Source organism: Myiozetetes cayanensis, unplaced genomic scaffold (assembly GCF_022539395.1).
Source record: "Myiozetetes cayanensis isolate MyiCay16 unplaced genomic scaffold, myiCay2020 scf14, whole genome shotgun sequence".
Taxonomy (NCBI): domain Eukaryota; kingdom Metazoa; phylum Chordata; class Aves; order Passeriformes; family Tyrannidae; genus Myiozetetes; species Myiozetetes cayanensis.
The window spans coordinates 4177751-4195043 of record NW_026087048.1 but is presented as its reverse complement, the minus strand read 5'-3'; the positions used below and the strand labels follow the sequence as shown (position 1 = coordinate 4195043).

The following is a 17293-nucleotide window of genomic DNA, read 5'->3' as shown; positions in this document are numbered from 1 at the left end:
GGCCTCGAGTTCTGGAAATAGTCTCATCCTACCTCACACAGGAACAGCCTGGACCATGTTCAGCCACAGACCTAAACATTTAGGGGTGAAATCTCCCGCTCTCAGTAGCCACTTCCCTCCAGCCTGGCCTTTCCCTTGCACTCAGCAGTGGAAATGGGTTTTTTGAAGTTCTCAAAAGCAGTTGGCACCTTTCTTTTTGAGTGACATTCATCTGTAGGTAAATTGATTTAATAGCTTGTTAGAGTGCCAATTAGAACCAACAATAACTCAATTGACCTATAACTGCCTTGGCACCAACATAGCTTTAAAAAATAAGAGAAAGGAAGAAATCTCTGCTCTGGCAGAGATGAGAGCTCAGATAGTTGGTTTCAAGAGCAAACTGAAGGATTCATGGACTTGCTAATGAGATGCTCATAACACATCAGGAACAAAGACAAATTTCAATGGTTTCGAGCTAAAATGACACTATGTTATCTCCAGACAAAGATCACTCTTTTATCTGTATAATAAATGGATTTCAGTGCAGCAGCAATGACTCCACAGCAGAAAAAACCTCAGTGCCACAGAAAGCACTAGCACAGTTACCTAACCAGGATAACTGGGTACTGAAAACCCAAGTTTACCTCCTTATAATAGTACTGAGAAATCCTACACCGATTCCATGTCTATTTACTAATAAACATTTTCAGAAAACACATTTTTCCCTCGAACATAATCTGCTTCATACTAATGCAGTGGAGATTGTGGCTCTATAAAAATTCATCATTTTAAATACTTAGGTCCAGGGATTGAGTATTTCGAGTTTAAAAAATAGAAAACCAGAAAATGTTAGTAGAGTTTGTCTAAACATTGGTAGTGTCCAAGGATAGAAAGAAGGATAATGTGGAAGGGTTTTAAATTACTAAGCAAAAGGATCAATTCTTAAAACAGGAAGGGGACTGAGAACACTGAGATTGTTTGAAGAGCTGGAAGGACAAGAACAACTAAGAATACACAGAAGGAGAGGGAACAAATTTGGAGAGACCTAAGCAAGGAAAAACCTGAAGGATGAGAATGGAGACTGGAACTGGTCCGAGTAAAGAGCCAAGTCAACACTCTGCAACTGGAACACTGCAAGGGGAGAGGGGAGATACTAAAAACTAAGAGGAAATCTTAGTGATCACATGATAACCTGCCCATTGGGATGTAGGACTGGCTGAACAAGAAACCTGCCACAAGAAGCCTAGAAAATGGAGATGGGGCTGGTGGGATGAGAAACACAAACTTGAAGTGAGGGATGGGGAAAACAACAGGTTGGAGAGGGTGGAGGTAGAGGTGAAAAGGAGAAAACAGCAGACAGTTTGTAAAAGGCAGAGCTTGTTTCCCTTCAAAGTCTCGAGAGTCACCCAGGAATCTGGTGCATCCTCATTCCCAGTGGCCATGGCCACTGCTTAATTCAGAGCTCTAGATGGCAGTTGGAAAGATCCACACCTGCCAATGAATCCAAAGATGATATTATGCTGAGGATAGGAATTGATTTTGTTTTTTAAAACCTTATCAACTTTACAAAGCTCTGTGTTAAGAATTGGACTGCAAAGTCAAAATGAAACAGCAGAAGGGAGGTTGGCTGTACACGTGTTATGTTACAGTGATGGTTCAAACCAGTTCTTCCCAGAGAGTTCATGCTTCCCTCAAGATGGGAGGAAGGGCTTGAGGCAGACACCTGTAGGGAAGAGATTTCCTATAGGAGCCCATTTCTTGCACAGTCTGACAGGTTTGCAGTGCAAGAGATAAGGAACTACAGAACGAGATGTGATGACCAGGGCAGGTGAGTGGTGCCCTGGAGACTCCCCCCTGCCAAAAAGCTCCTGCAGAGGTGACAGACAGAGCACCCAATGCAAAACTGGAATTACAGTAATATTCTTAGCTGATGATTAAAGAGAACACGATGTCATTGTTTACAGGGATGATTATTTTTTTGCTATAACAACAGACAAACTAACAACCACCAGAGCCTGGGAACAGGGCGGGTGGGATTGGCTATTTCCCGGTGTGGCTGTCCCCCCAGCCATGGCAAGAAATGCTCCAAATCACACTGTCCCATCCTCTTAAAGCATCCACTGCTCTTAGAACAGGTGGTCATTAGTCCTGTCCCTTGTCTTCTGGGTCCCTATGGAGCACTGAACAGCAGGGATGCTGGGCAAGGCCTCCTGCTCTGCCAAACTGGGCCACAGTTCCACTACGCCAGGTCATGGATGTTTTGGACCTCAATCTCTTCAAGTCTCTGCCACTCCACTCTCACCTGGGAATGACAGTACCAATTTCCCAGCCAAGGTGTCACAAAGCAAAATGAACGTTTATTGTTGCTGTACTTGAATATTTTATAAGTGCAAAAAATAAAAAAAGAGAAAAATTAACCTTCCCCTCCCCCCCCAATTAGGATCTGAGTAAGATGTAATAAAAAAGGTATGTTATCGTACAAGGGGAGATGGAGAAAACGTTACATAGCTTTTCCCAAGGGAACCATCCCTGAGTGCACTGAGGGAGCCATGGGCTTCTGTGGAAGAGATAATGTCTTCATCTATTGGTAGAGACTGCTATCAAGAGCCTGAATTAAGTTTATGCAGAAAATCTTAATCATAGCCCTTTGCTAAATCTCAATGCTTGCTTTAGTACTTATTTATGTTATTTCATGTCCTTTTCCACATGTGAACATGCATGAAAATTCCATAATATTATATCATAGTCTTAAAATATATTCTGGTGATACACTGAGGTGTTTCACTTACCGAGGCCTCCCTGTTTTGAAGCTTGGGTCAGAACTTGTCTCATACACAAAGCTATATTCCTACATGGATTGTCTAGTGTGGGATTATTTACTTTCCACCTACTGACACGTGAACTGGGGCGTGAAGCACGTGATGACTTGCCCATGGACATGGGAAATATGGCTGCAGTAGTTTGATTCCCTTAGTTCATGGTCACAAAACCCCATTTCTTCTCTTGCAACTTGATTCCAAATCCACTGAAGACAACACAAACCCAATCCATGCTGCTCAGCACAATTTGGATTATCCTTCATATTTTTCCTGCTTGGATCCCCTCGTTCTGTTCCAGCAAACTGCCCTGGGAATTGGCAGGAAAGTTCTCTGCAGCAAAGGCAGCAGGATCTGACTCCCCCCTCAGCTCGCAGTGTCCCCATGTCATTCCAAGGCAACACGCCACCAACACAGAGAGGAAGAGAAGAGATCCAAGGCTGGGAGCTGCCCCTCCAAACCTGGATTCCAACGACAGGCACAGGTTCTGCTGCCAATCCAGTGCTCCCTGACCTTCCCCTCTGCGCAGAGCTTTCCCTGACCCAGAATTTCCATGTGCTGTACATTCAGCTCACACAATGGGCACTTTCAGAGGGCAAGTCATGGGATCAGAGTTGCCATTGTGGGCAGCCCCTGAGCGTGGGCAGAAATGAAGCGAGGCCAGCACAAGCAGCAGCATTTTGGGCAGAAAACAGAGAAAAAGGCATTACTGTCTGAGAGCAGGGAGCAGCACCCACCTCAGGGAGCTGCCAAAGTCAGTGACCACTGCTGGACACTCCACAAATTGTTTACCCTTCTAAGAGAACAGGGAAAAGCTTCCCAGGGAGAACAGTCTCCACAGAGCGAGCAGCACTCCAAGAGACACTGGAAATCAGGTCTGCTCAGGAGAGTGGGAAAGGAAACCACACATCCTTCCCATCTTTGCTCAGTCCCACCAGTGATACTGGGTGCAGATGTCTGGACTATAATTAGTAGATCCCACTGATTCCCCCAAGAAGGCAGGCTGAACAACACTGCAGCATGACGGGAAGCAAATGATCTTGTTCTTTCCCTACCTCATACCTCACACCTGAGCATCTATTTTTTTGGTGCCATAGAAATGTCCCCAGGGTCCCAGCAGCCAGGGAGTTCTGGCAGAGGAAGCAAATGAAATAAAGGATCTGTTTGCAGGGAAGTATTACAAGTAAGGGAGAACAGTGAAAATTCTAAAATCTGTAGTTTTGTCTGTTACCGAGTGGAATGTTTTCCATTGTTTTCAAAGATACACCAGCTTCTATTCTCTGTGAAGAAGTTAATAGATTACTGGGCAGTGAATAATGTGCAGTTCTATTTACATCCACTGTTTGGACTATTTTGGTCCCTCAGATAGTGTATCTGTTCTCAGGTCTTTCTAAAAGCAGCATGCTACACTTTTTTTGCAAGCAAATCTGGGCAGCAGCTACAACCCATATGCTTCAGTCAGCTACCAACTAGACAGATCATTGTTTGTCTGGAATTTTTTTATTAAACCAATTGTACTGGATCAATGCTTCCTCTAAGCAATAAATTACAATTCTATCTACCCAGTGAAAAAGCTTTCAAAGTCACAGATAAATGTTGATCTAGGAAATCCAGTTTGGCTCTGCACCGATGTGCGATCAACCACAGATGCAAACAAACTCCAGCAGCCAGCACACACATCTGCACCTCAGAAGAGGAGCCAGTACTCTGATTTTCATTAGTAATTGCTAAGACACCTTTTAAGAGCTTCTAGAACCAGCCCACTGCATTAGTCAGGAGTACTCAGGGGCACTGAGCTTGGTTTTTATAAAGGTCATTTGATGTCTTTTCCCCTCACAATGGACTAAAAGCAGAGATCAACAGAGCCTGAATCTATATTAATCTGCTTTACTCTTGGAGGGTCATAGATTTACCACTGGAATTAGCCATATTAGATGCTAAAATGATAATTTAATGAGACAATGATGAAAGCCTCTGTTCTATTCTAAATCAGGAACTCCTCTCGCATAGCGCAAGGAGAAGCAACTCCATGAAGTCAGAGAATTACACCAATGTCATTTCGCAGCAGTAAATGGGGCTGGAGTGTTCCATGCAAAACTTCCCATCTCAAGCTGTACTGAGACAGGAGTCACAAGGTCTGGAGCTCCACCAAAATGCCTGGAGATGCACCTCTCTCCCTCTCAGAGAGGAAACTGGTTCCTCCAAAAAGACAGAAAGCAAGCTCAGGGTCTAAATAATTATTAACTTGAAACAGTAGCCCAAATGCTGCTGCACAGCTTTGGTGACAGCAAAAGTGCAGGATAATGGAGCCTCATTCCTCCATGATCCTTCCTCCTGCTCAGGGATCTGCACCCATCTACAGCATGGAGCAACCGGGCATTGCACTGCGTAATTCCCAAGGCACAGAACACACTCCTTTGGGTCAAGGATATTGCAAATATTTGGGTAATATCTGCTCTTTGGTGCAGTCTGCTGCATTCCAGAGGTCAAAAAATGCTATTCATATTCATGTGAGTTGTTTCCAAGACAGTTGCTTTAGTAGAGGGAAAGAAGGAATAGAAAGCCCGAGCAGAATCTGGAAGGCTCCCACTCCTCTCCTTCAAGGCAGCCACTGTTTCCAGGTCATTTTCCGTGGAAGCCCACACCTGGTCTCTAAGAAGCATCCATATTCCAACAGAAGTGCTGCAGGTGACCTAGGGACAGGGGTGAGCAAAGTTCCCCTGAAAATATCCCTCCTGACCAGACAGTGGTGCCTCCAACTCCTCCTGGCCTTGTGCACCCTCAGTGCCACTGCCCCATCCAAGGCTGGCAGGTGACAGCAGGGACACAGCCCACGCTGGTGTGCTGGGCTTCCACACCGCTTCAGAAGAAACACAAGGCAGGGAGGTATCAGCCCACCTGGAATCTGCCCCCAGGCAGGTCTTGCCCCAGAGTGCAGACACCCAACTCACTGTGCCTTCTCTGCACAAATTCCCAGCTACGTCAGGGCAGGATTATGTTCTAAAATCAAGAGTCATCCATGCATTCACAGAGATCTGCATGCACAGAACAGCTCAGTGCTCGGTGGGATCATCTGGCTGGGGGGAGTTGGAGCTTGCCAGCATATTTCATTCCTTTGTGCAAGGCAAGGAGTGGCCAAGGGCCTCAGAAATAACAACTTACCTCATCATTTTAACAAATAAGCACTGGTTCAGTAGGAATCTTAAAAAAAAAACCTCTCAGGACCATCTCACCTTGGGCAAGGTGGTTACCTCAGCTACTGCTGCTCAAGTTTGCCAGGCTGGTTCTATGCTGAAACAGTCATAAAGGTGGAAGGGAATAAACCCACGATACAGAGACACAAAGATATGCAAACTGAATGCTGCTTTTGCATAAATCCAAATGCCATCCAGAGACTAAATCCAAAATTCCTTGAGGGTGTGACATACAGAGAACACCTTGCTAAAATAACCCAAGAAAGCACAGTTTTTAACTCCAGACTCGTGGCAAACAGTTCAAAGATCTATAGCCAAGAGTATGAATGAGGTTTTGCTCTCTTTAAAGCTGCTCACTCTCACATTTCAGTGGTTGTGAGCTATTACTCGATCAGTCACAACTGGGAGGCTATTTTATAGTCCTTCCAGTCTGGGATTGGGTAGGATTGTGCTTGCAAGCTCTGTGTATAATGCTGTAGCTACTGGAAGCCCTCAAAAAGCTCACTCAGCTGTGTGCTTGGGACACTTGAATGCACTGAATTTAAATGACAGTGCAGTCTTCCAACTCACATAGCCTTCTAATAACATTTGTTAATCCAAGCAAATATCAAGGAATCTGGTCAGTGCCAGTGCTGAATGTGCTCAGCGTGTGGGCTACTTGCTAAATCCCTAATAGGCAGTGTCAAGAGGTTTCTGACATTGCTGTTTAGGCACCCAAATCCCCCCTGGAACTCCCTCCTGCAATTATCTTGCTAATTGTATTTTAGGGAATATTCCAAGGTTTCTTGAAGAGTCCAAGAATTCAATAAAATCATGTAGTGTGACAGATATGTGTTTGAATAATGTTCTTCTACCATATGGTTTAAATGTGAGATGTAAGCCTGTTGTAATTAAAGTTGAAGCAATAAACCTTAGCCATTGATTGCACTAAGTAATTAATTATTGATTGCAGTACTTTACATACATATTGCAGAGGACAATTCACCTGTGCAGTAGACGATACTTTGCTCAGAAATACCCAAACACAACCCCTCTGCTGTGCAGAACTACACAAAAACTGGCTCTAGGGTTTACAAGTTAATTTCCTTATTAACCTCCATGGAAATGTTGCCATTACTTTCATAAAGCCAGTGTTAACTATTCCCTATCTGAATTACTTTTGGAAATAAGGACGTACAGATGCAAAAGAGAGGATCTTTCTCCGTAAAACCCTGAAGGTGTTAAGTTCCTTCTCAATGAATGCTGCCATCCCCTGCACATACCAATTCCTGACAAGCCATGCTGCAGTAAGACACTGTGAGGAGCAGCAACAGTAGCAACATCCTTCCCTTAAGTCTTGGGAAAGCAGAAGGGAGAGAGGACTCTGAGGTGTGAAAATGGGAAGCGTTAGTCAGGCAGAGCACACATTCTGAACTGGGCATGTAGGACTAGTTAAGCAGCAGACACCACACTTTTAGGCTGGAGTTGTGCATCAGGTGGGAACATTTCTCCCCATTTACACTGAACTTAAGGACAGCCTTTCCCTTACAATAAGCCAAAGCAAGAGACATTTGTTGGTTTAAAAACACAATTTAAAATTAGTAATAGTGTGGGGACACTAAAATTAAGGTTCAATGTAAATGAAACCTGCAGATTGTTTGAGTGGAGCAGATCTTGGATGTGTCCTCCGGCTTCCCTGACTAGGAGATGAGCAAGGAAAGTTCTGTTGGGGTGGGTGCACGGTGCAGGAGGTCATGTGGGAAGGGGCAGGCCAGCTGGTTTGGAGTGGATCAGGAAGGGGGGGATTGTACCTGAAGTCGCTGTAGGGGTGGATGATCCAGAACCCGGCAGACTTAACCCTCTCCTGCTCCCTCTCCACGGCCTTCTGGCTGCCAAACATCCTCAAGGAGAATTTGTTGACCCTCGGCTGGAGCATGGCCCCGAACTGCCTCTGCATGAAACCGGCTTGGCCCAGCCTCTGCTCCTCATCTGGGGTGATCTGGTCGCACCCTCCACCTCCTTCCACTTTGATGGAAGTGGAGGAGCAGGCCCGGGGGGGCTGCTGGGGCTCCGGGGGGGATGCGGGCGGTGGGGGCGCCGGCAGCCCCTGCTCCAGCTCCCCACTGCCGGGGGGGCTCTTGTCCTCGCTGGGGGAGGCCGGCTCCCCTTCGCCGCCGATCAGCCTCTTCTCCTCGGCCGCGTCGTGGAGGTGCCTGCTGGTCAGCGAGGACAGGCTCCCTTTGAAGCGGCGGCAGTCCCCGTTGGTGCTGGTCTTGGCGCCCTTGCCGCCGGCCTCCGTCTCCAGGAGGCCGGGGTCTCCCCCTCTGCCGGGGTCCCCCCCGAGGGCCCGTGTGCTCCCAGCAGAGGGCGAAGGCAGTGGCTTCAGCCTGATGCTTTTCCTCCGGGTGTCCTTGTCGCTGTCATCCTCCTCGTCCATGATCGACGCCTTGGGTCCGATCTGCTGGGGCAGGCTGTAGAGCCTCTTGCGCATGGAGGGGGGCAGCTTGTCCATGGCCGATACTGCTGCTGCTGCTGCTCAGTGAGAGGGGAGAGACCCCCGCTCTGCCCAAGGAGGGGAACCGGCACTGCCCCCAGGCCCCTGCCCCGAGCTCAAGGGGCAGAGGGGACCAGAGACTGGCGTGTCATCTCCTTACCAGGCTGTGGCATCCACGGGATCTGCATCAAAACACAGCCTCTGCATCCAGAAGGGAAGGGAAGGGAAAAAAAAATAAAAAAGAGGAAAGGCAAAAAATCCCCCCCTTCTCCTCCGTTGTCCCGATTTGGCTACTTGCTGCTTGTCTCCCCTTGGTGAGTGTTACTGCAATCCCCGTCTGCTCAGATCCTGAGCACTGGGCAAGAAGTCTAGAGGAGAGCCACACACTCCTGGCTGGAAGGCGAGGGAGGGCGGTAGCGGCAGCAGCAGCCGCCTTGCCATGTTGGCTTCGAGATGCAAATGTGCCGTGTCTCCCGGCGGGCAGACATCATCCGGAAAGCGAAGCTCAAGCCCGGGTTGCCTCAAACTCCTCAACCTGCCGGCCAATAACACAATGAACTGCAACCTGCAGCGGCCACTGCTTGCTTACATCACTGTCATCACTTATTCCTCATGCAGCCCCTGCTCCTGGGAATATTCATGAAGCGATCCCATTCTATTGGGTTGCCATAGGAGCGACTACTGCACACAGGCTCTGCCTACCTGAGACAGCACCCGGGCTTCTTAAAGGGGCAACGCCCGGCGGCCGCGGGGCTCTGCCGCCGCTCCTGCGGGCACCGGGCGCTGCGGAGCCGGGCAGCGCCGGGCTCCGGGCCAGCCGGGGCTTATCGGCCACAAGCACCGGGCCGCCGCGAATTTAAAAATAGCAGCATCACAAACATGAAAAAAATTAAATTAATAGGAGCGAGAATATTCCTTTTCTCTTAGATGCGGAAGATCCCTGCCCCTCCTGGAGGTGTGGCTGCTGGAGGGCAGGTTTGCTTGTGTAGGCACGGGGGATTTTGTGGGAAGGGGTGAATCCAAATCTAAAGGGAAAACAGCGGTTCACCTTGAAAATCTCACTTGCATGCAAAGCAGGGGCTCGGGGAGCGCCTGTCTTGCCTAGCAGAAGTTTGCCTGCTGGGAACACGCTGCGTTCGCACCCGTCCGCAGAGTCCCGAAGGGTTGGAAGGATCTTTGTTCCTTGGCTGCCTCGCTCCCCGTTAGCCACGCAAACCCGGTACTATTCCTCCCCTGCGGGGTTGGATCTGTAGAAGTCATTAAATAAAAAAATAAAAGCAAGCCGCATCTCCGAGAGCTCCCCCGCTGGATTGAGGGAGGCTGGGCTGGGCTGGGCTGGCGGAGGCAGTGGGATGCGTGGGCTCTCCCTGCGACGCGGGGAAACCCACTTCCCAGTGGGCACCTGAGTCAGCACTTCCTGCGGCTCACCCGCGACCGGCGCGTCTCCGGGGGACGCTCCTGGGAGGAGAACAGCTCCGCATGGGAATCCTCCTGCCTTCACTGCTGGCCACAATGCACCTCGTGTAACAGAGGCCACGGCAGCTAAAATCAGACATTTCCTTTTTGGTATTTGAGAGAAGCCTTTTGGAGAAAAGGAGGTAAAGAGGTAGCAATCAGCCGTGCCCGTGCTTATTTGGGAGTGGCTGCTAATGCTGTGATTTTTAAGACTGATTAGTTCAAATTATTTCCTAGTGTCAAGCCTTTGAAACCCGTGGAGTTAAATTACGAATCTGTTTGGCCATGTGACAGACTTTTGTCTGTATTTTTGTGTAGATTCAGCATTGAGGCTTTCTAAAATATTTGTTGTTTCAGATATTTAAGATCCCACCTGCTAGGAAAAGGCAGGGAGGCTGAACACAGGCAAGGAATGCCGACTGCAAGCAGGGAGGAAATCCTCACCCACCGCTGCACTTCCCCTTTCCTGAGCAAATATTCACCTCTTCCCTCGCAGGAGTCACTCGCCATAGGTAACTTCACCACTTAAAGCAGCAAATTTCCTTTAGGAAATGCCATGATCAGCAGTGACTTCACCACGCACAGAGACAGCACATGCTTCCTCATCTTTGTTTGCCTGCTCTCTCCTGAATCCTTTCCTGATGTGTTCACCTGCTCCTCTTCTCCTCCCACCTCCTGGAACAACCCAGACTGGCTGTGACTCATTTCAAATACTCTACAGTGCAGCTACCCAGTGCAAATATTATTTAATATTATTACTTTTTTCACACTTTCTGATAGAACAAGCTTTTCTGGGGAAATAAGTCTCAATTTTCAGATGTTCCTGTAGATCAAATAATGTGAATTAGGCCAGTGAGAGCAATAAAGGTCTTTTCCCTCTTCTTGCTCCCTGCTCCAGGCACTGGGGATGCTGAGGTGTAAGCACTTCTGTTCCTCAGCTGCAATCAACTGCCTTCCAAAAGGATGTGTTTTGATTAAGGAGGTGCACAACATCTGAAACTGATGCAGCTTCTTAAACACAGTGCCTGACGTTCCCAGAGAATGACATAGCAGTAAAGGACGTGCTCAAGGAATCGAGCTGTTTGTTCTCTTTCAGCTATAGGTATTCCAGTGCTCGGAATATCCCCACACTCCGTTCATTCCGTGGCCTTCCCGGGATGTTCCCAGAGTGCTTCCTTGCTCGGTGACACAAATCAGATCCTCTGACAGAGAACACAACAGGGCAGCCGGGCAGCAGAGTCCTCCTGCATCACTTCTGCAGCAGGAAGGAAACGCTCAGGAGTACAGACTGAGTCAGGGCCTGGCACTCTGCTGCACCATTCCAGAAGCACCCAGATATCCCTGTGCCTGGAATTCAGGCTGGCTCTTCCCAGCCACCACTGTCCAGGCTATATACCACACATACAGACCACAGGTACCTTTACATCTCTCTATAAAGCATTAAGCTTCATGGAATCACCCAAGGTGTTCAATCCAGAAGGAACATTCTTGTGTACCTCTGTCTCCAAGTCCGGGTTCCTAAACACTTGGAAAAACTTGGTGAAGTTACAGGTACCAAACTCAGAGGAATTTTTCAAGGCCTTAAAATGTAATGACAGTTTTGTGTCCAGAGGACTTCAAAGTAATGATATTTGAGAGCCTTCCAAGAACTAAGTGCAGGGAGATGGGAATTATCCTTGTCTAATGGTATGAAACTACTATCATGGACATAATTTATTGCCAGCATTATGGCAGTGCTTTCCATGTCAGCAAATGCACCTTCATAGACATATTTTTAGAATATTTCAGAAAAGCCAGGCCTGCTGGAGGACTAAGTCTTGCCTATCACTGGCTCACAGTACATTCAAAGGGGGTATAGAGAAGTCACCTGTCAGGAAAAGGCAGAACTGTTTTTGAGGGAAGTTATCTTCTTTTAAGCAATATTTGTCAGACTCTGCTCCAAGACTTGGCATAGATACAAAGGGAATGGATTTAGGAGGGAGGACGCAAGTGAAGCAGCCAAAGATTCGTTTGTTTCTTAAGGAATTTTGCCAGCTCAGATATATATATATATATATGGAACATATATATATGGAACACGCATATATATGGTGCTGTTTTATTAAAAAGCCAGTGCTGCAACGCAAATGTGAAAAATGACATTCCAAATGAAGTCAGGACTACAGAAGAATAGACTGAGAGCCATAAAATCTGATATCCTGTAGCTCAGGGTAAGAAAGCAGCAGTGCAAGCTGGTCTTTTAGGACCACCTTTGCTTGGATGAGAGATTCAGCATCACCCTTGAACTTCTAAATTCTCAGACGAAAATGGAACCAATGAACATGTGGTATAGCTTGGAAGAACAGGAGCAAGTCCTTTCAAAGCTGCCTATTGTTGTTAGCAAGCAGCAAGTAACTCATAATTGGCATTTGAAACTCATGAAATATTCAACATTACAAAACAGGGAAATTCTACCTTAGAGTTTTTGTGGTAGAGTCTGCACTCGCTGCCTCTGCAGCTTATATGATACCTAGAAGATAATGAAGAAATAATAATGATAAATACACAAATCCTATCTCCCCCTCAGCCCTATTAATTACCCAAGTGTGCTGTCACAGTGTACTTATTGAAATTCAGCCAGGGCTTTCCTACTGCTCTGTGGTGTTCCTTATGGGAGCTGCAAAGTGAGGGGCTGAACTGCTGGAACATGTGCTGAGACCTTTTTAGGGCACAGCCAAGAGGGCACCTGAGCATCTGTCTGGATCAAGGAAACAGCTGAGCAATGGGAAGGGAGATCCAGGCTGGGGTGCTGGGCTGAGGGGAGCCAGCCCACAGGGCAGGGGGACAGAGAAGGGTCCCACAGAGCTGAATGTCAGGATGGAAATGTCCAGCTTTACTGTGCAAGAATTGCTTTGGGTTTTGAGAAAGAACAGTTCAAAGTCCATCAGTGGGAGCAGAGAGACACTGAACAGATCCCTGACGACGACGGGCTGTGGAGCCTGGCAAGAGAGGCAGCAGCAGGAGAGGAGATACACAACAGGACAGAGAAGCTTCTATCAGGAAGTGCTTGGAAAGCAATGTTCATTCCAACTTCCAGTGGTAAACAAGTCTGGAGCAATCCCACTCTCTTCACCCTTATAAGCAAGATGAAAATATGAGCACTTGTGGAGGATTTAAGGGGGTTGCTGGAATGTGCTTACAACTAACAAACAGCTTTGCCTCCGGACTGCAAAAAGGAAATGTTATCCAAAGAACTGGCCATGCTGGTGTCTGTGGAAAGAAGTCACAGACTCTGCAAAAATAACCCCCTGAGATTTTGAGGCTTTTGAGATGTTTTGCAAAAGCTGGTAATCCTTGCTGGAGCAAGCAGCTGAAAATCCTAGCCAGGAACAGATTGATTAGCATGAGCATCTTGCCACCTGACCTTTAATATTCCCCTTGGAGAACAAAAACCTCCATAGAAATAGAAAAACAGAGACAGGTAGCCACTTATGGAGCTCTACAGAAGAGAAATTACACAGCTCAGATTGCTGAGACTGGAGCAACTATATGATTTAGTCACAATTACTTCTAGGTTGTAACATTTTTACATTATGATCTAAACTCTACCCATGAATTCTCCAATATTCACACTGAAATGCTCATATTAGCTTGCATCTTGGACTTAATAAAATTTCCCTTCCAAATGTATATTCCATCAAATTTCCATTTAGAAACCAAGCACTAGCTTATTTTTCTACCTTGATGTGGAATTATTCAGGAGAGGGTTCAGACAGCATGGGGAGGTTTGCTCAGTCAGGATCAGCTCGGTGACCATCAAACGAATCTGTCTCAAAACAGCGCCTTTCACCAGTGTTTCATGAGCTGCAGCCTCACACAGAATAAGGGATCCCTCTCCCAAGCCTGTCCTGCCAATGTATCTCCTGTCTACATCGACTGGGCTATTTTGGGTTATCATGCAGTGCTGGATTTGTTGGGAAATGTGCCACTGTCTCCCACAACAGCAGTGGCAGCCTCCAACCCGGGGATGTCAAGACTGTGCTCTTAGTGAGCTGCCTCCTGCCAGGGCTCACTTGAGCCCTCTCTCTTCCTCATTAGAAGTTAATCAAACACACCCATCATCATGTTTCCAAAACCAAAGTTTCCAGCTATACCATCTGTCAGGCACTTTACAGCTCTGACTTAAGAACTCATAATCCCCATGGATGTACCTTAGCAATGCCTCCCTCCATCCAGTGGCTGAAGACAGGCAGAAGACTGAAAAATTTGAAATAAGATACTAATTAGAAACAAGATGCTGTGTGAGCAAAATGGCTATGGAAGAAATGTCCCATAGGTTTACGCCTTGTGATTGGAGTCTCCCATGTCTGATGTGCAGGATCCAACACAAACCTTTCCTTCATAATTCACAGTTGGACTGTCATGGTGTAGTCATTTATTAATGCCGGTGCCGTGGGCTGCAGCAGCTTTGACCAAAAGGTCCTCAGAGATCCCTTCCAACCTAAATTACCCTTTAATTCCATGATTCTGTGACTCAAGAGGAATTCTCTTTACTCCAGCCACCTACTTCCTATGTAGGAAGATATTATCTTTGAGACAAAATCCCTCTGTCAAATTAGTTTTAAACCATCAAACAGGTTGCAGTAGTAGTAGGAGGGAGCTGACAGACTGATGGGTACCAAGCATGACTCTGTAAGCTTCACTTCCTTGGGCAGGCAGCTAGAAGGCATGGCATGATTTTGGAGAACAAACTCAGACATTTCCACGCTGATTCACAATTTCTAAACTCCTGAGAACAGCCAAATTGCAAAGCCAGGCTTTAGTCAGCACATCCAAACCATATGGCAGGAGAAGAGCTTCCAGCAGAAGATCCCAGGTGATCACAGCCCCTTACAGACATAGGGATGTTTCAGGCAGTTCCCCCTCCCACTCCGTACCTGAAATGGAGCAGAACTTCACTGCCCATGAAAACAAGGCCAAAGGCGAGGGAGATGCACAATTCTGCCTGCAGTTCATTCTTACTGCTGTGAGTACATCCTCTACAAACAAGCAAACAGGTTAGGCCACTCTGAGTCCTCGAGACATTCCCATTATCCTGAAGGGAAAAGAGTGATTTGTGCCACTGCCATGTCTGTGGCTCAGAAGCAGCACCAGTGATGTCGATAAGTAAAGGGAAAAGGCTTTGCTTGATAAGGCTGAAAATCATTCTGAGATTAAAATAAAGGCCTTCTCTGTCAGGGCTTTGCTCTTTGAAACCAGCTCTTTGGGGGTACTGCCTGTAGCCCACTCAGCACCAGAAGGGTCTTGTGGTAACCCTAAATCTGGAGGTTATCCCAAATCTGTTATTCCCTTGAGTTTGTGCCTGCCTATGTCTACACCTGCACATTTTTGCTTGAGTTGATCAAGCTTTTGCCTCAATTCTGGATCAAAAATGCACCCCAGGTCCAATTTGGGCCTCTATCTGTCATTTGTTACTGTTGTTTAAGTGCAGGTGTTACTGAAGCATCCAGAAAATGCTGTTGAGACCAAAACCCAGCAGAGAAACACAATGTGGCAGCAGAGGAAGAAGCTCATGGTCTTTAAATGCCAGTTCAGTGCTGTTTCCCTTCTGCTTGTTTAGGTGTAGAGAAGGTTTTGTTGGGAGAACCTGGGGCAGGGAAAACACAGAGAAGGGTGGATCCAAAGCAGAAGAGCAGGACAGAGTTCTGTAAGAACATGGGAAGAGGGCAGGGGGAGAATTGTCTGCATTGCATTCACCTGTATGATAAAGTTGTGCTGCAGTGCCACCATTAAGGAGGGGCTGAACTTCCATTAGGAGATTCTTTATGGTCATTCTTCATAGCAAACAACTAAACTGAGATTCTGAAAACCTTATCTTTACAAAAAAAAGAATTTCCTTCTTTTGAAAGATAAAGCAAAACCTGCTGGTTTTGGAAACAAGAAGGCTGTATGTGTAGAAAAGAAAAAAAAAAAAAAGAGAAAATGCACTTTTTCCCCTCTCTTTTAGATGGTATTTTAGGAACCAGTTTATTACCCAAGTGGCTAATAATGAGATTTGGACTTCCAAATCAAAGGAAGTGCAAGTGCTGTACACTTGACAAAGATTAAATACCCAGTAAACCCAGAAAGGTTGGGGCAGAAGGTTCATTCTGTTTTTTCTTACCTATTCCTGCCCTTTCCTGGATGACCCTTGCCATCCACATTCAGCCTGTATGGCCTTGTGCTAATTAAAAATCTATCCTGCAGGCATCTCCCTGGTTCTCTGGCAAACAGGCCAAGGACTAGCTCGGATTTCCTCTTCCCCAGTGCCACAGGAGCTGGCCCTGATTAAACAATGCCAAGTGCTCGATGCTCCCCGAGCTGATGAGCAGCAGGGAGTGCCCAGCCCTGCCCACGCAGGGACTCCCCACTGATTGATTTTACCAGCCTGTGCTTTCATTTGTTTTCAACACTCTGCTGACCTTTGTGTAAGGGTTTAAACAAAGCTCTGCAGACTCTTGAGGCCATTGCCTTGATGGCATCAGTTCATCACTGCATAAACGTGGCTCAGTGGATGGTAGCTCTGTGTGTGTGTGTGTTTTTGTGAAGGGAGGGCTCTCACCTGGCTCCTCTGTGAATACTGAAGCTTTTTTTGGTGAAATCAATGAGAAACTGCATCTAATGTTACTGCAAGGGCAGGACAACACAGAGCAGTTCTGGATGCTGCTTCCTGGACTCTGTCTCCTCTTCACACAATGCCCTTTCCCATGTGAATTGTAGAAACGTTCCTGGGAACAGGACAGAAGACAGGCCTTCCTGATTTCCCCCTAAACCATTAGCTGACAGAATCATATTCCCTCCTGTGCTCTCCTACTGCCTGATGGTATCTTAAATCTTCTGTTCAATGGAGCAACTTCACAAAGATGCTTCCTGTGGGGCACCAGGGAAACAGGAAAATGGCATTTGCTTCACCAGCTGCAATTTAGGAGGAGAATGAAAACAGTTCTTATTCTTTTTTTTTTAAAAAAAAAGCTTAAATCTTTCTGACAGGGTTCTAGAAGATGTGACAGTATATGCAGCCCCACACATGGTTGATCTGTGGTTGGATGATGTGGAGAAGCAATTTGTGGCCACCTGATTTTGGCAGCATTTCCCTGCCAGCTCGGCTGCTTCCTGCTGGGCACATAGGCTGCCCTGGAGAGCTGCTCTGGTGTCCCACTCTGGGCTTGGGCAGGTCCTCAGGAGTTACACACTGCAGAATGCCTTGGAGCACTTCTGTCCTTCACTGGAACTGGCACACAGTCTTGCCCGAGGTGACTCAGCCCATCTGTCCCTTCATTCCCAGGTTATCCGTGTTCCGGTGGTGTCTGGCAGAACCCCTGTACCTGTTCCTGTTCAGGGCAGCTCTAACACCCCTG

At 47.0% G+C, this 17293-nt stretch overlaps 1 protein-coding gene across 1 annotated transcript in view; it reads right to left on the bottom strand.

Annotated features, from left to right (window-relative positions):
* The window catches only part of HCN4 (hyperpolarization activated cyclic nucleotide gated potassium channel 4), a 95886-nt gene extending 86769 nt beyond the window's left edge, over positions 1–9117 (bottom strand). The window contains exon 1 of the mRNA XM_050309066.1: positions 7780–9117. Coding sequence (XP_050165023.1) covers positions 7780–8480 — 701 coding nt within the window. The 5' untranslated portion in view covers positions 8481–9117. The remainder of the gene's footprint in view (positions 1–7779) is intronic.
* Between the last annotated feature and the right edge of the window lie 8176 nt (positions 9118–17293).